This window comes from Dendropsophus ebraccatus, chromosome 4 (genome assembly GCF_027789765.1).
Source record: "Dendropsophus ebraccatus isolate aDenEbr1 chromosome 4, aDenEbr1.pat, whole genome shotgun sequence".
NCBI classification, from domain to species: domain Eukaryota; kingdom Metazoa; phylum Chordata; class Amphibia; order Anura; family Hylidae; genus Dendropsophus; species Dendropsophus ebraccatus.
The window spans coordinates 128,251,887-128,271,077 of NC_091457.1; the positions used below are offsets into that span (position 1 = coordinate 128,251,887).

At 46.9% G+C, this 19,191-nt stretch overlaps 1 protein-coding gene across 1 annotated transcript in view; it reads left to right on the forward strand.

The window, feature by feature from the left end:
• The window catches only part of DENND6A (DENN domain containing 6A), a 50,602-nt gene that overhangs the window by 13,077 nt on the left and 18,334 nt on the right, over positions 1–19,191 (forward strand). Inside the window, exons 6-12 of the mRNA XM_069966994.1 lie at positions 123–228; positions 9,046–9,125; positions 9,659–9,721; positions 9,925–9,980; positions 10,853–10,975; positions 12,590–12,685; positions 16,615–16,709. Coding sequence (XP_069823095.1) covers positions 123–228; positions 9,046–9,125; positions 9,659–9,721; positions 9,925–9,980; positions 10,853–10,975; positions 12,590–12,685; positions 16,615–16,709 — 619 coding nt within the window. The remainder of the gene's footprint in view (positions 1–122; positions 229–9,045; positions 9,126–9,658; positions 9,722–9,924; positions 9,981–10,852; positions 10,976–12,589; positions 12,686–16,614; positions 16,710–19,191) is intronic.

A 19,191-nucleotide genomic window follows, 5' to 3' on the forward strand; every position in this document is an offset into this window, starting at 1 on the left:
ATCTTTGGGTATGTAATCCTATATAATGCAGGGTAAATGCTTTAAGTGGTTGGGACTTCTCTGTCATTTGGTAAAAGACTAATGTGAGATACTATATTAACTATTGCTTTTTGTCTCTTCAGTCCTTAGTGTTGATAAGTAAGCTGCCATACATCAATTTCTTTCACACAGTAGTGAAGCAGATCGCCCCGGAGTTCTTCGAGAGGAGCGATCCGTGCTTGGAAGCAGGTAACATTCACTGCCTGAACTTTATAAACCCTAATTTTCAAGAGGGAGTCTTGAAGCTTACTATAGAGATTATGTTAATGGAGTAAGGGCTCTATTATACGGAAGGATTATCTGCCAATTCAGGCGGATATCTCGCCATGTAATAATAGAGCCAGTGATCAGCCATTACTTACTATGATCTAACCAGGGTCACTGAATTAACAACTCATGCATAGGGTTTCTGTAAGGAGACAGTTTATTACATTTATAAACCTCTTGAACAGAACAATACTCTGCGAGAAGCGCTTTCATTGAACTCTATTACCAAATACCTTTAGCCCCTTGCACCAAAAAAAAGCATATTGGCATGTATTGCCTGTGTCGTAGAGATGTTAAATGACAGACTCCCGCATGCCCCTATGATCTGGTAAAGAACAAGATGTAGATTGCAAGCGTCCGGTGAAAACACTTCTTGATATTGGTATTCTCATTAGGGCGCATACATGGCAGATTTTACACAGCACATTTACATGCAGAACATTTTCAGCATATTGCAGTAGCAGCAAGGTGGAGGAGATGTGTCCACATACTCCATAACACTTAGCATAAGGCTATGTTCACACGGGGTAAGACAACGGCCGTTATGTGACATGGCCTGTGTCAAACTACGGCCGTTGTTTTACATATGTCACCCGGCCTATACTGCAGTATCACCTGGATGAACATCACTTTATTTTAATTGGAGTACTGGCACATTCAGGTGTGCCCACGCTATATTTTGCTATAGACCACAATGTAAAGTATGGCCAGGAGCCGTACTTGACAATAAGTACAGGCTATCTTGTACGGCAGCTGTTTGCTGAATTGCAGCCGCACAAAATAGACCTGTCTGTTATCTTGTGCGGCTGCAGATTCCATAGACTGTAATGTAATTGATCAATGTCATTAAACAATGACCCATGTTGCAACCTGCAGCAACAACTGTGGTTTAATGCTAAAATATAGTGTGTGAACATGACCTAATTTTGCTGGGAGCAGAGATGATTGAAGCTGCAGTATGCATCTATGAAACTGAAGAATTAGAATTGGATTTGTTCTGCACAGAATAAGAAATTAGACTTTCTAGAAAGCAAGATCCCCCTGCAGATGCTTTAGTTCTGTCGTTTCACTCATCTCTGGTCAGGAGCGTAAAAGGTGGCAGCCTTTGTTCTCTAGGAGTACCACCATGGGGCACCATCTTCTGTACACAAGCAATCCGAGCCTCTGCTTTATTTCCTGTGCACTTAGTAGCTCCCAGAGTTAGTAGTTCTCTCTGGCATCCAGCAATATATGCACCTCTGACTTATTGACACATATTGATTACCAGTCAGACTGCAGCAGAAATGTTATACCTGACTTCACCCTTTATAAATGAACAGCCATTCCACTTAATGTAGAAATAAGTAATCCCATCCTTTTTATGTCTTGATGAATCCTAAATGCCCATCTATTATTAATTGATTTAAAGCTTTGCAGTGAATACTTCTCAAACCACACGGTCTATGCAGATCTCTTACTCACCGGATTCACAGGCGCGGTTTTCCTCCAATAACAGGAGCTCTACATGTATTGATGCTAACATCAGCTGGGCTGTCAGCCATGCTAAGAGATGTTCTTATCCCCACATCATCATCTGTCAGGAGGCCACTAGATACATAAGAAAAGGTGTCCACTCCTGTTAACAATGACTGAAGGCGTTCTTAACTGGCGGATTAGTGCACTTGAGGTCTTTAAGGCCCTATTACAGCAAGCTGTTATCTACCGTATTCAGCCGATTATCGGCAACGATTAGCTGGCATGCTCAATGTCATTTGATGGTTGTCTTTCAAGATCAGCACCATCTTCTATGGGCCACCTGGACGACCTAAAGACTCCCACCCCCGCTCTCGGCGTGTGTAATAGCACCGTGGAAAACGAGGAGCAAGTGAGCGCTGACATTACAAAATTGCTGCTAGCTGGCTTCTATAGGTTGGGTCGTGTAGTAGGGCCCTTAATCATGTCATTGGTGCACGAAACCACCGAGTTAGCATGGTAAAAGAGAAGTCCCCCAAAAAGTTATACAAATCCCCAATATACACTTATTATGGGAAATGCACATAAAGTGCTTTTTCTCGGGCGTCTTATTGGGGGACACAGACACCATGGGTATAGGCTGCTGTCACTAGGAGGCTGACACTAAGAAAAAAATAAAACAAGTCGGCCCCTCCCAGCAGGCTATACCCGCCCACTGGCACTGAGCTAATCCAGTTTAGCTTAGTGTCAGTAGGAGGCAGATGCAGGTCTGGTTGCTCCAGATCATCTCTGCTACTTTTTCTTTTACTAACAACCTTTTTCCTTACAGGTTGGGCACGGTGAGTAATCTAGACTCACCCTGATCCCACTCCCCAAGTGACCAGGGAACAGACCCTAAATATAGAGGGACTGTCTACCCTAGGTCACCTACGGCCGGACTCAGCGCCCAGGACACAGACCTGCTCAGCTGTCTGTCTCCTCTTTGCGGACCTCACTCCGCCAGCCCCTGCACCCTCAGCCTCCCAGAGTTGAGCGTTCAGCGTGGCACAGTGCCGGCAGAAGACCAGAAGACATCGGAACGGTGAGTTTCTGGTCTCGGCGGGCGTTCTGCGGTCCCCTTCGCTGTGTGCGCTCGTGCTTGCCTCCCGGCCGCTCCTCCACCTGGGCCTGGTGTCGGAGGACACTGGGTCCCCCTGGTCCCGAGCGGCAGCTTGCCCGGCGGCGTGCGCCGCACTCCGGTCCCGGCGCCATTCCGTTCAGGCGCCTGTTTGAATTTCCCGCGCGCGCGCGGTTCGGCGCGGTGACGTCACTGCGCTGAGGACGCCGCGCCAGTACATGCGCGCGGGCAGGCGCGGTGACGTCACTGCGCTGAGGACGCCGCGCTTCCACATTCCCGCGCGTCGGCTCCAGGATACAGGCTTCCGGTCCACACGCCGTCACTGTACCCTGCTCTGCAGCCGTTTCTGCCGGTCTTCCCGCCGTGCCTCTGCTCCTGCTTCCTCTTCAGGACGCTTGAATCTCCCGGGTAAGCTCTTCAGGACGCTTGAATCTCCCGGGTAAGCTCTCTGGGTTTCTTTACTTTATGTTACTGTCTGTTTGCTGCCGGCTCACTGGTTTTCTATTCTCCCCCTGCAGCCTGTCACCAGTCTCCGGGTACTCTGCTGGAATCCTTCCACACGACACCTTTTTTTCTTAAGCTGTCTGCCTAGGAGATTGCACTTGTGTTTTTTTTTTTCTCTTTTTATGCATTATGTCTGAGTCAAGGTCTGACTCCTCTCGCCGTCAGCAACCTCCCCCTTCTTCTGTTACTTATTATTTCTGTTCATCCTGTAACACTAAATCTTCTTCTGGCCATTCTCAGCCACTCTGCACTGCTTGCTCCATGCAGTCCTGCTCTTCTCAGTCCCTTGCACAGGATCCCCCTCCTTCCCAGGAGTCGGATGAGCCAGCTCCAGCTTGGGCACGTTCCCTCTGTCATTCTGTCTCTCAGATGGCTGAGCTTTCCCAGTCGGTCGCGGCTGCCCTCGACCGTCTATCCGCTTCCGCGGCAGCTCAGGCTCGCCCTCTCCCTTCCACCAGTCGCTCCGGTCGGAGTCATTCCCGTAAACGCCTTCGGGCGGCCTCTTCCCGGTCGTCTTCAGGCTCCCCTAGGTCGAGTCTGGCTCCTGCCCACATCTCCCCAGCTAGACGGTCTCATTCTCCTGGAGACCAGTCGGATTCCGAGGGGGCTTCCGCCTCTGACTCAGAGGATCCTCACATGTCTGCCACGGTGGATAACCTCGTGGCCGCCATCCGTGATACCTTCCAGCTGAAGGATTCAGCGGATCCTCCTCCATCCGGGGAGGTCTGTTTCAACAGGAGCGCCCTCCGTGTCCGTAGCTCTTTTCCAAGCCACAAGGAATTTGACGCTTTGCTCACCAAGAACTGGAAGTCCCCGGATAAAAAGTTTGCCAAGCCCAAACGCTTGGACACCTTGTATCCGTTTTCCCAGGACCTTGTGTCTCTCTGGTCCTCCCCCCCTTCTGTGGATCCTCCAGTTTCCCGTTTGACTAGGGCCACTACGCTTCCCCTTGACAATGTGGCTTCCTTCAAGGATTCCACCGATAGACGGGTGGAAGCCTTGGCTAGGTCGGCTTTTGAGGCCTCCGGATCCTCCCTTTTGCCCACCTTTGCCTCCACGTGGGTTTCCAAGGCGATATCGGTGTGGGCTAAACAACTGAGGGACGGTCTTCTTTCTGGGGCGCCCCCTGATGACCTGGCTGACCTTACTCAGCAGATACAAGATGCGGCCCAGTATATCTGTCTAGCTTCCTTAGAATCCGCAGCCAGCTCAGCCTTCGCTTCAGCTAATATTGTGGCCATACGTCGTTCCCTATGGCTCCGTGAGTGGCGGGCTGACCCGGCCTCTAAGAGGTCTCTTACCAGTCTTCCTTTTGCAGGTTCCCGTCTTTTTGGGAAACGCTTGGACGAAATCATTTCTGACGCTACCGGAGGTAAGAGTACCAGTCTTCCCCAGCAGCGCCCTAAGCGTCAGGATACCCGACGCAAGCCGGGTTCCTTTCGCTCCTTTCGGTCACTCCCGCCTGCTCCCTCCACTAAAAACGCGGGTTCTCAAAACAAGAGGACTGGTTTCTCCAGGAACCGTCCTTCCTGGCAAACCAGGTCGAACTCCTCCCGGCCCCCCTTCAAGTCAGGCGCTCCCAAGACCGCCTCCTCCTGAAGGTTTCCCCCCGTGCGACTCCCCGCTGGTGGGCGGCCGTCTCCTGCATTTCCAGGAGGCATGGCTCTCCCATGTCGAGGACGCCTGGGTGCGGGACGTGGTTTCTCGGGGCTACAAGATAGAGTTTTCCTCCATTCCTCGCGACCGTTTCTTCCCTTCTCGCCTGCCTCGGTCTCCTTCTCTGGCGGCCGGGTTCTCTCAGGCCCTCCAGTCTCTCCTCAACAAGAGAGTTGTCGTCCCCGTTCCTTCCTCCCAACGGTTCCGCGGTTTCTATTCAAACCTTTTTGTAGTTCCGAAGAAGGACGGATCGGTGCGTCCAATCTTGGACCTCAAGCGACTGAACCGCCACGTCCGGCTATCTCATTTTCGGATGGAGTCTCTGCGTTCTGTCATTGCGTCCCTGGAGCCGGGAGAGTTCCTCTCCTCGGTGGACATCCAGGACGCGTATCTCCATATTCCGATTTTTCCCTCCCATCAGCGTTTTCTTCGCTTCGCCATCGGATCGGACCACTTTCAGTTCGTGGCCCTACCTTTCGGCCTGGCCTCGGCCCCTCGTGTCTTTACAAAGACCATGGCGGCTGTCATGGCTCTTTTACGGTCTCGAGGGATTTCAGTAACTCCCTACTTGGACGACATTCTGGTCAAAGCCCCGTCCCGGGACCAGAATTTGGAAAGCCTCCGGATAACGTTGGACACTCTCTCTCGTTTCGGGTGGCTCCTCAACCGACCCAAGTCTTCCTTGACCCCCTCCCAGTCCATTGTGTTTCTGGGGATGAGGTTGGACTCGCTTCAGGCTCGGGTTTTTCTCCCGGAGGACAAGCTGGCGTCCCTTCGCTCCGGGGTTCGAGCCCTTTGCAGTCATCGCCCGGTGTCCATTCGCTTCTGCATGAGGGTGCTGGGGAGGATGGTGGCCGCAATAGAGGCAGTGCCTTTTGCGCAGTTCCACTCTCGTCCCCTTCAGCTATTCCTTCTGGCGCAGTGGGACAGGTCTCTTCCTTCCCTGGATCGCCGGGTCAGTCCCCCTGCTCGTCTTCGGAGGGATCTCCAATGGTGGCTCCAGTCTCAGAGCCTCTCCATCGGTCGCTCATTCCTGCCCATCCACTGGCAGATAGTAACCACCGACGCCAGCCTGCAGGGCTGGGGAGGAGTGTGGCACACTCTCACCGCGCAGGGGACTTGGTCGCCGCAGGAGTCTCGGCTTCCTATAAACATACTCGAACTACGGGCCATCAGGCTCTCTCTCCTGCACTGGCAGGCGCAGCTCCGAGGTCTCCCCGTCCGTGTACAGACAGACAATGCCACGGCGGTGGCGTACGTGAATCATCAGGGCGGCACCCGCAGCAGGGCCGCCATGACGGAAGTGGCGCTGATCCTCTCCTGGGCAGAGGTAAACGTGTTGGCCCTGTCGGCTGTCCACATTCCGGGGGTGGACAATTGGATGGCCGACTACCTAAGCCGCGCACGTGTGGATCCAGGGGAATGGACCCTGCACCCCGAGGTGTTCTCCCAGATCTGTCTCAGATGGGGAACGCCCGACGTGGATCTGATGGCATCCCGGATCAACCGACGTCTGCCGAAGTTTGTCTGTCGGACGCGGGACCCTCAGGCTCTGGCGTCAGACGCTCTGGTGATTCCTTGGCGGCAGTTCCGCATGCCTTACATTTTCCCTCCCCTCCCGCTCCTTCCACGGGTCCTGAGAAAAATCAAGGCGGAAGGGGTTCCAATCATCTTGGTGGCTCCGGACTGGCCTCGCCGCGCCTGGTACGCGGATCTAGTGAACCTCGCCGTCGACGCCCCCTGGCGTCTGCCCGACCGTCCGGATCTTCTAAGTCAAGGCCCGATCTGCCACCCGCATTTCGCGTCGCTTCGTTTGACGGCGTGGCTGTTGAAACCTGGGTCCTAAAATCCCGGGGTTTCTCGGACGCGGTCGTCAGGACGATGATCAGGGCGCGGAAGTCGTCTTCTGCCAGGATTTACTATCGCTGTTGGAAGGCCTACCTCCGTCATTGTGAGGCCTGCGCGGCGCACCCGCTTTCCTTTTCGGTGGCCCGGCTCCTCGCCTTCCTCCAGGCAGGACTGGAGTCAGGCTTATCCCTTAGTTCCCTTAAAGGTCAGGTTTCCGCGCTTTCTGTTTTTTTCCAGAGACCCTTGGCTTCAATCTCTCAGGTGAAGACCTTCCTTCAGGGGGTGGCACATCTTGCCCCCCCTTATCGTCGTCCAATTCCCTCCTGGGACCTGAACCTGGTTTTGGATGCTTTGCAGTCTTCTCCATTTGAACCCCTCAGGGACGTGCCCCTGTCTATTCTCTCCTTCAAGGTGGTCTTCCTGGTGGCCATCACGTCGATTCGACGAGTATCGGAGTTGGCCGCTCTTTCTTGCCGCCCTCCCTTCCTGGTTTTTCATCAAGACAAGGTGGTGATGCGGCCTGTGGCCTCGTTCCAGCCCAAGGTCGTGTCGCCTTTTCACCTCAATGAGGATATTATCCTCCCCTCCTTCTGTCCCGCCCCCTCTCATCCGAGGGAACGGGCGCTCCACCACTTAGACGTGGTTCGCGCCTTGCGCGTCTACCTTGCGCGGACAAAATCGTTTCGCACTTCTGACTCCCTTTTTATCATCCCTGAGGGTCCTCGCAAGGGATCGGCGGCGTCCAAGGCGACCCTTGCCCGCTGGATTCGTTCTGCTATCTCTCGAGCTTACAGTGGTAAGGGGAAGGCTCCTCCTTTCGGAGTCTCGGCTCACTCCACTCGGTCGGTCGGGGCTTCCTGGGCTATCCGGCATGGGGCTTCGGCCCTTCAGGTGTGTAAGGCCGCCACCTGGAAGTCTCTGCATACCTTCTCGAAATTTTACCGGGTGGACACCTTTGCATCGGCTGATGCGAGCTTGGGCCGCCTGGTCTTGCAGGCAGCGGTGGCTTCTTCCCCTTGAGTTCTTCTCTGCTCTTTCCCTCCCAAGGGACTGCTTTGGGACGTCCCATGGTGTCTGTGTCCCCCAATAAGACGCCCGAGAAAGGAGGAGTTTTTACTCACCGTAAACTCTCTTTCTCGTAGTCTTCATTGGGGGACACAGCACCCACCCCTTGTTGTCTGTGTTGTTGTTGCCGTTTGGCCTGTGTTTTCAGACCTTGAGGTGGACTTTGGTTTTTTTCCTTTTTTCCTTCGGCTCCTCCTACTGCTTTTCACTACTGGATTAGCTCAGTGCCAGTGGGCGGGTATAGCCTGCTGGGAGGGGCCGACTTGTTTTATTTTTTCTTAGTGTCAGCCTCCTAGTGACAGCAGCCTATACCCATGGTGTCTGTGTCCCCCAATGAAGACTACGAGAAAGAGAGTTTACGGTGAGTAAAAACTCCTCCTTTTCCCTGCACTTACTACTGCATCAAGGCTTCACTTCCTGGATAAAATGGTGATGTCACGACCCGACTCCCAGAGCTGTGCGGGCTGTGGCTGCTGGAGAGGATGATGGCAGGGGGACACTGAGGGACACAGGGCACTGGAGGGACACTGAGCATTCCTCTGCCCTCATCCTCTCCAGCAGCCACAGCCCACACAGCTCTGTGAGTCGGGTCGTAACATCACCATTTTATCTAGGAAGTGAAGCCTTGGTGCAGTAGTAAGTGCAGGGAAAAAAAGCACTTTATGTGCATTTCCCGTAATAAGTGTATATTAGGATTGGTATAACTTTGGGTGGCAATGCAATACTTAAATAAAAATTTAATAAAACGGGATTTAACGTCACTGAGGCTGCAGGGAAGGAAACTACCTTCTACCGTCTCAGTGTCCCAAGCCTTATAGGAGAACATAGCATAACAGCAGGTAGGTTATTCTATGCTATGTTTCTTTCTCTTTAAGGGTATAAATGCCAGTTAATTTATTGATTTAATATCTGTGGATATTGTTGTATATCACTCACTGTCTGAAATAAATCATGTACAGTACCAGGCTTTCCTTTACGTGTGTGTGTTGGAACAAGTGTAAAAACAAAAAAAGAAGAAAAAAAAAATCAGTCAACATTTTGGCCACTAGGGGCATAACCAGCAGTTTTACCTTTTACTGATACTCTCCTCCTTGTAGCTTGCAGTGAAATAGACCGATGGCCTCCGCCTGTGCCCGGGAAGACTTTGCATTTGCCTATTATGGGACTTGTAATAAAGGTACAGTCCAATATTTATCATTTATGCTGTAATATAGTGGAGTTATTATTTTATAATCTGGACTCTGCATTTGTAGGAGATCTGACACTTGGTAGTAATAAAGCCGAGAAACCTTTAAATATGTGTCCTTATAATTAGAGGTTTTACACATTGCTTTAGATATTTGCAAGGGTTGAAGCTTTGAGTCATATGGGTATGTCACAGGACTCCATGGATCGCAAGGCTACGATTGCAATGGCATTCTGCTACGTTGTTGGTGAATGTGATTGTGTTGTAACCCACAAATTATAAAATCCACTGGATGTCTGTGCAACCACAATCACTTGTTGCAATTTTATCAATGCAATATTATGCCATCTTATGCCATCTAAAAATAATTGAGCAGCCATTTCGCATATTGGGTGAGGATGACCACAGACATGTCCAACTGAGACTGAGACTCTGTAGCCACTGGATGGAAATTCTTTTTACAATACATAACATTTTTTACTGTTGGGTATATATGGTACTTATCTATGTAATTCTCTTGCAAGGTGCGAATTCCGACCCGTCATGACAAACCAGGAACAACACAAATGGTGGAGATGACCCAACAGGTAATAAATACAAAAATTTAATTCTTATTTTATTAACTTTGATAAAAGATGGAGAACTACATGTTAGATATATGTGAAGCAAACTACAACTCCCAGCATGATTTGACAGGCTTCATGCTAGTAGTTGTAGTTTGTAGTCGCGTCAGACAAATGCTGTAAAACATTGTAGCCACATCTTGTCTTATGTTTCTGTTCTCTTTCAGAGTGATGCTCAGATCTCTGTGTCCTTACCGACCATCCATGAAGTGGATTTGTTCAGGTAATGCTAAACTTTTTGATTATTTGCTGACATTGATTGCCTTGGGTTATACCTGATAATTTATGAATAATATGCTGTTTCTTTGGGGCCTTTTTAGATGGCCAGACTGATGGGGTCACATGATCAGCAAGATCAACACTTGTTTGTAGAGCCAGCTGATGAATCTGTCCTGTCGGCGTATTTAGAATTTCTATTGACCACATATTCCGTGTTTAGACAGACTGATCCCAGGCAATACTCATGTGCCCAATAATCTGCCCAAGTAAAAGAGCCTTAAAGGGGTATTCCTATCTCTGATTGTTTCCCCCTATGCATAGGTTAGGGGTAACAAGCTGACCGTCAGGACCCCCACCAATCCTGAAAAGGAGTATGCAGTCATCCCTGCAACTGGGTCTGCACGGCCTGCGGATCATCCTTTTTCTTATGAGGCGCTGAATACTTCCGAACTGCCTCATAGAGAATGAATGGAGAACAGTCTGTGGTGGCTGCACAGTGCATTGAGCACTCCAATTGCAGGAACAATTGCATTGCTTTTCCCAGGATCAGTAAGGGTCCAGCTGTTGGACTCTCAATGGGATGTTTGTTTGTGGAATGTATCTAGTGTTACAACTGTAATATACAGAATCTAATAAAGGTAAAAAAATATTGTCTCTGCGCAGACCACATATACTGAAGCTAAATTTATTGGTGCATATCCACAGGTAACGCGTTTCAGGAGCGCTGGGCTCCCTTTCTCAAACCTCCAGGCAGAACGCCTCGTAAAATGACACTGTATACTAAATGCCAGCGAAGCAATAGGAAAGCACACGGGTATAGGCTGTTTTTTACTGATCCTTTGCATGCTACAACTCTAATATGTCTCCATTTTGCAGGTGCTTCTCTCCAGTCTTTTTTCATATCCAGCTACTTTGGGAACTTGTGTTATTGGGAGAACCACTCGTAGTCATGGCTCCATCTCCATCACAGTCCTCAGAGACTGTACTGGCACTGGTCGGGTAAGTATCCAAAGGGGTTCCCATCAGCTGTAATTTGCTGATTTATGTGAATGCATATAATGGCCAGTCACTCTCTTCCATGTCTGCCATGTTGACTCCTATCCTTGTCGGCCATGTTGTGTCCTATCCTTGGAACTGAGCTGGGGACGTATAAAGGGGATAATCACTTTGGCTTGGTATGCTGAAGCATATATATACTTAATATACTGGCTGTGAACTAGACTTGGAAGCATGTACTGTATGTACACTCTCTATACCACTAAAAATACTTTTATTGTAATCCGTGCGCTTTAATCAGAACTCTATACCTGCGCTCAGGATGAGAAGAACCTTTTACATCTAGTGAAATGGCACAGTCAGCACTCTGTATTCCCATTGAACATTATAAATAATTAGCATATGCCCACACACTGTCAGCTGTCCTAGCGTAAAAATCCCATAGTTCCTTTGTATGCAGAGCATGCTCCTGTACTAGATGTAGTGTTAGGGTCCTATTAGATCTACAGGTGGAAGCGAGCCCTGAGGGCATTGAGAGGGGCTGGCCGGACAATCTTTAGATTGTTCCGGTGGCCCATAAATGAGAGCGGAGGTCTGCTGCCGCCACTCTTATTGCGTGGAGCAACGGGCAGTAGACCATTGCTATCCTTGCAGTAATTATAGAACATGCTGAAAGACAACGATTGATCGTGTGTAAGGGCACCATTTGGGTGCTGTATGACCTGAGCACAAGTCATTCCTCAGGGAGGTGGAGGCTCTGAAGCATCAGCTATTGTTTGTTTTATCTATATAGTTGTGTGGCCTTTCGTAAGGAGGACACTGTTGGAAAATGATCTGTACAGAACAGGAAGTCTCAGCTTAATATATACCTAGTGGCCAGAATGAAAACGTCCAGACTTCTATAATATTTTATAAAATAATCTGGATGGTAAAATGAGAGATTTAGTAAAAAAAAATCACCAAAATTAGTTTAAAAACTGTCTAAAATAGTAACTTGATTTAAAAAATGGTAATTTTGATGATGCTTTAATTTTAAATACCAAAACAATTTTATAAGGGCCAAAAGCCCAGATCACATCCAGTAAACCTACCACTAAGTAAAACGTAACTTTTAATAACTTTCAAATAGAAATAATAAGTATAAAGTTGTGCTCATTAAAATCACAGAGCTTCCATAACCTTCTACAGTGAATCAACCTATATCTGTATAGTCATAGTAGCTGCAGACTACTGACTATCTAACTGGCCCAGTTAGATAGTAATATACTACGAGGTAGTCAGTAGTCTGCAGCTACTATGACTATACAGATATAGGTTGATTCACTGTAGAAGGTTATGGAAGCTCTGTGATTTTAATGAGCACAACTTTATACTTATTATTTCTATTTGAAAGTTATTAAAAGTTACGTTTTACTTAGTGGTAGGTTTACTGGATGTGATCTGGGCTTTTGGCCCTTATAAAATTGTTTTGGTATTTGAACCATCCAGATTACCTACCTTTAGGGCACTTTATTTTTGGTTTGTTTGATTTAATTTTAAATAAACATTGGTCAGTTCTTTAGAGTGTGGAATGCTTTTTGCCGTTTTTTTTACCTGTTTTTTTTTTTTTCCCCCCAGATGCATTTCTCCCCTGAAATACTGCAGCGATTTCAGACCTTACTTCACTATCCACGATGCTGAATTCAAAGAGTACACAACCCGCACACAGGCACCGTATGTATACTCAGAGCAAATTATACCTGGCTGAAGGTCTGATAAACCACCAGTATTAGGGGCCTATTCCACGAAGTGATAATCAGCTGAATCGGCCCGATTCAGGCGATTATCGCTTGGTGGAATAGAGAAAATGATCAGCTGATGATCGTGTCATCGGCTGATCGTTTATTTAGGCCCAAACCTAAAATCATCTGTCACCCATCGCGCATCGCTTAGTGGAATAGCAGTGCGCGGCAGGCGACCGACGATTTGAGAAGCACCATACATTACCTAGCAGGTATTCTCCTCTGCTCAGTCTCCCTCCCTGGGTCCCGCGGGACAGCATCAGCTTCGGTGCGGCCGACTGAGCTGTCAGACCGCTCAGCCAATCACTGTCCGGGATCTCTGCGGCCAGTGATTGGCTGAGCGGTCTGGCCGCTCCGGAGTTGATGCTGTGCCACGGGGCCCGGGGAGGAAGATGGAGCGGAGGAGAAGCCCTGCTAGGTAATGTATGCTGCAAGCACATCGGTAACTATGTCCCTGTAGCTCTCGCTAAACTATCATCAGGCCGTGGAATAGGCCCAGTAAAAGAGTGCAGATCGGCGCTCGTTTACACTGTTGATCGGGCCCGTGGAATAGGGCCCTTAGGCATGTAGAAGAGGCTTTTCTGTGTCTTTCCATTCTCTGGCTCTGTCCATGCTTGGTTTCAGCAATTTCTGCCTTTTTTAAAGTGTACCTGATCAATGTGCAGTTGATCATGCCTCCAGAAGATCGGGTAATTATGGAAATGACCACGCCTGGTGCGTTGCATTCACCGGCCTGTTGAATCAGAATTGGGCTTGTGCACAGAACTTATGTGGCATAGTTGTATACATGATCCTAATCAAAATGCCCAAATAATCCAAAAATATAGTTGTATACATGGTTACCTGATCTTCTGGCAGCAGGAGCAGCTGCACTTCAATTGCGTTAGGATTCCTAATGACTGGTATGCTGTAAGTTTTTTTTCGACAGCATGAATAGTAGTCTGCAGTGCTAATCGCACTGTAATGTACATGTAAAGGCCCTATTCCACGGGCCGACTGTGAGGAGCAAACGAGCGTGGCAGCGCTCGTATGCTCCTCGTTCCCCACTCACTGCCACCACTATTACATGCTAAACACACGGGTTGCCCCAGAACTTCATGCCATGTACACTAGTACTGAACTCAAATTAACACGAACTATAAAGATCTAAATTAAAACATAACTTTTATTACTTATACTAATAAATGAATGTGCGAAAATGTGAGATTAAAAACTGGATGGAGTAGCTCAGTATCTAAATCAGTGTTTGTACGGTGTGTATTGTAAATACAGTTAAATTGATTGTATTGTATGTCTCTCAGTAGACGCAGCTTCTTGTACTGGATACAGCAGATCGCTCGGTATCCAAATAGTTGATCAGATTGATCTGTATACTAATAGCCGTCCAGGTGTCTTGGGAAATCACAGTTCCTAACCCACAGCTGTAAAAACACCTTTAGGATATGTAGTCTCTTTATATAACATCAGTGAAAATTCAGTGTTTTGAAGAATCATACACTGTGTGGATATGCACTCAGATGAATGATGTTCAAGTAGGACAGTGGCAGATTGAACCTTTCAAATTCATCAGTAACCGATAGTGTGGCTGCTGGTTGCCAATATATGATTACTGTATCGCAAAATAATGTTTGCTAGTGGTGTAAGGTATTCAGGTTCTGTCTACTTTTAATGCTGCATTCACACTGAAGCAAATAAATCATTGCTGTTGTGATCAACAAACATATAGTGCTTTCATAAAGCGATGGTGGGAAAACCCCCCCTTATACATCGCTGTATTGCACGGAATAGATGTATTCTCACAATTAATTAGTGTTTGTTTCTGTTGTTGCGATCTGATGTAGTATCAGACTTAGAGAAATAGGGAATGCACAGCTCTCAGTATATAAGGTGGGTGCACTATGCCAGCACACAAAGAACCTGAATGAAATCAAAAGCAAAGATATGTGCTATAATGGCAAAATCGGCACACCAGATAATGGAGATATAAAAGTACTTTATTGATAAGGTACACAATACAAAAATTACAAAGTCCCACTTAAAACCATTTAAAAATCCCAAACTCCAGGGAAAGCATATGGTCTAATGCAATCCAGGACAAGCAGCCCCATAACTGATATGTACTACCCCTATCATATAAAACAATACATACACACGGATATATATGTATCCATGCGCCTGACAGGTCACCAAATCAAAAATGTTACACACATACATAAGAAACCAAATGTATATTGGATATAAATAGATAATGAAACAATATAGCAAAATGAAAAGAAAACAAGAAAGAACTGTGAGAGAAGATGACCAAAGCTGTATATCACCAGATTAGGATGATAGGGGTAAGTGGGGGTGCCGTCTGAAGAGCCACACGCGTTCCGTCCGTACACTCGGACTTCCTATAGTTTGGTTCCCCTTGAAAAAGCCACACTATATGTGGTGAAACATTGGGGTGGTGGTGGGTAGTTTGTAATTAGGGTTTTAAATCAATGGATTAGCACTACGAGTGTTATACTACTATAGCGATATTTTTAGCGGTGTTCACCCCGGCGCTGTCGGCCGCAGTGCCGGGCTGCAACAATACCACTATGGTGTGTAAATACAGAATCCTAGCAGCAATATTACTTGTCATACTACATCAGATCGCAACAACAGCAACAAACACTAATTGATTGTGAGAATACATCTATTCCGTGCAATACAGCGATGTATAAGGGGGGTTTTCCCACCATAGCTTTATGAAAGCACTATATGTTTGTTGATCACAACAGCAATGATTTATTTGCTTCAGTGTGAATGCAGCATTAAAAGTAGACAGAACCTGAACACCTTACACCACTAGCAAACATTATTTTGCGATACAGTAATCATATATTGGCAACCAGCAGCCACACTATCGGTTACTGATGAATTTGAAAGGTTCAATCTGCCACTGTCCTACTTAAACATCATTCATCTGAGTGCATATCCACACAGTGTATGATTCTTCAAAACGCTGTGAATTTTCACTGATGTTATATAAATAGACTACATATCCTAAAGGTGTTTTTACAGCTGTGGGTTAGGAACTGTGATTTCCCAAGACACCTAGATGGCTATTAGTATACAGATCAATCTGATCAACTATTTGGATACCGAGCGATCTGCTGTATCCAGTACATGAAGCTGCGTCTAGTGAGAGACATACAATACAATCAATTTAACTGTATTTACAATACACACCGTACAAACACTGATTTAGATACTGAGCTACTCCATCCAGTTTTAAATCTCACATTTTCGCACATTCATTTATTAGTATAAGTAATAAAAGTTATATTTTAATTTAGATCTTTATAGTTAGTGTTAATTTAAGTTCAGTACCACTATTACATGCGGCGGGTGAGTCCGGGGGGGCTTCCCGGGTGATCACTAGATCGTCCAGGCAGCCCATAGGGCATAGTCGCAGTCTGCTGCCGCCGCTCCTACTCCACGCAGCGACAGCAGCAGATCGATGCTATCACAGTCGTTTGTCTTTCAACATGATTGAAAGACAGCAACGGTCAGCCTACATGAACAGTGTTGGCTGATTGTTGCCTTCTATTCCATGCGACGATTGATAATCGTTCCGTGGAATAGGGCCTTAACACAGCAGCTAGGATTAGGTGGGATAATAGAGTAACAGCTGGGATTTCTGGGTTCCAATGGTCGATATCCCAAAAATGTTGAATTTTTGTAAATCATTGATGTCAAACCTGCAGCCCTCCATCTGTTGCATAATGTTTTCAATGTTTAGTCATATGATCAAAAAGAGAAGTAATGCTTTATTCCTTTCTTGTTGATGTGTCATTACATTATCTCTCTCTATACTGTGTTTCCCTATAGACCTTCCGTTATCTTCGGTGTAACCAATCCATTCTTTGCCAAAACTCTGCAGCACTGGCCACATATAATCCGCATTGGGGATGTGAAACTGGCAGGTAAGTACGACTCTGAGCGTAGAACTCCACTGTACCTATGTAAAGGTGCTTCATGCATCCATCTAGATGCAGTGATTTGCATATTTCATCAGTTTGTGATCAGTCAGTATCTCACCTCTAGGACTCCCTTTTATCATGAGAATAAAGGCTCCTGCACTCCTGCATCCCCTTAGAGTTCTTCCCTGCACAGTGCTTTCAGAAGCTGGATGCAGCCCTAGGGAGTCCTGGAAAACATGGATATAACCTATGGCTGCATCAGACTTCTCCAGCCACTGGAAGTCAAATGCCCAACATTCAGCAAGTTCTGAATAGATGCTTCTATGGTATGAAAGCAATAAGTAAATTAGTCCCTAAAACCCCATTACAGTGTTGCCTTGGATACTTTTGAGTGAGTGAGAGAGAGGGAGGTTAGGGTTAGTCAGGCTACCTAAAGAAGTATGGCAGTGGTACTGACCTTTAAAAGAAAAAAAGGTATGTGGTGTGCAGTTGTTGACAGACCCTGCTGTGAGCACACAGTTCCTAAGCCAGTGTTTATTGGGGATTTCCAGCCTTTTATATAGTGTGTGTATATAATTCCTGGTACAGTCCTGTGCTTTCCAACATTGATTTCCAAAGGATATGGTAAACATATTACAATGTAATCATGTCTAATGACCATATAATGTACATAACCAGCAGAGACTCTTCCATGGGTGCCAGGTTTTATTCCACCCAAGAACAGCAACTTTATAAATGTTTATGTTCTCTCCGTTTTTACGCAGCTATTTATGCCGATTATTGCCAGGTTCTCCGGTTTCCTCCCAAGCTCCTATAATATGCATTGAAAATAGGAAATTGTCTTTTAGACAAATTTAAAGGGGTTATCTGGTGTTTAGAATTTTTTTTAATATACATTGCTGCCCTGCTGGTAAACAAAAAATGTTAGATTATCTCTTGATGCTCCCCTGGTATCCTGATGCAGTGTCGCCTGTGTTCCCCGTAAACTGCAGCTTCGCTACTTCCAGGACAAATTCGTCTCTGGAGTGACAGCATTTTTTAGCCAATCACTAACTAAGATGGGACATCACTGTGGCCAGTGATTGGCTGAGCAGGCTGTCACTCCCAAGACCAATTATTCTTAGAAGTAGCAGAGCTAAAGTCAGTTGAGGAGAGGCCGTATCTGGACACTGGGGGAGCGCAGAGAGGCAATGTTTACCAACGGTGCAGCAATATGTTAAAAAAAAAAAAACCCCCGCTGGAATAACCCCTTTAAAGTTGAACACGTTGTTTTCACTATGAGGCCATGTTCACATGGCATAAGACACCGCCAATTCTGTGACTCGGCCGGTGTCAGAGAAGATCATCCCGGTCGGTACTGCATACTCTTCACTGTCATCGAATTTGGATGTGGGCGCATCAGTGTGCACCCGCATCTGAATTCCCCGCTGCTCACAATGGAGCCTGCAGCCGGAGCTGCACGCTCCATTGTGTGTACTGACAGGTTCTTTGCGCTCGCTATTCAATGAATTTGGTGGGGAGATCCCAGCCAGGTCCAAGAGGTACGATTATCTATTTATACTGGGGGACAGGAGTCCCAAATACCTATCTCCTTGGCGGCTTAAAACTTAACTTTTAATTGCAATTTAAAATTAGCTCAACGACAAACATAAACACACAGTGCATAAGTGATTTAAAAGTGTGGTGAGGTATTTACAATTTATAGCACTTGGTGTCCGGGGATGTAACGAAAATAAATGTGTCCGCTCGGGTTGTGCGGTCAACTTTAAAGTTTAGGCAAAGTACGTGTTTTAATGTGTGGAACAATGCACTTGGAGCCAGTCAGTTAGAATGGGGCAATGCGTATACAAAATCGCATTTAGAAGCAAACGTTAATTGTGAGGCTTCAAAGAGCATCAGATAGACTGTTGTCACGGTGCATTGAAATAGTGTTGTCCTGGGAATAATAGTGCGGGCTTAGCCTGGCGGTGTGTCTTGTGCTTATCACCGCCATCCTAGTACTGTCAAGTCGATAGAACTTAGTGTCACTGTCGTGAAATTTTTTTTTGCAGAAATCAATAGTCCAGGCGATTTTAAGAAACTTTGTAATTGGGTTTATTATCCGAAAAATGCATTTTTATCATGAAAAAGCAGTTTGAAGCTCTTCCCCCTGTCTTCATTGTTCTCCTATGGAGAGAGCTAAAGAAAAGACCAAAACAGGACAACAAAGAGTTAATCTACAAATCCCTCATGACAGTCACCAGTGACCTGTCTGAGCTCAGATTACAGCTGTCACCCAGCTCCGTGCCTGTAATCCTCTGCTGCCGGCTAACTCCCTCCCCCCTCCCCTCTCCCTAGAGCAGACAGGGTACGACTCCTGCAACAAGTCACAATTTTCAGATTTTTCAGAGTGGATGAAAAAGAGGAAGGAGGGGGGGACCTGGGAAAAGGCTTTTTACATGCAGATAATGGCAGATTTGGCTAATAAACCCAATTACAAAGTTTC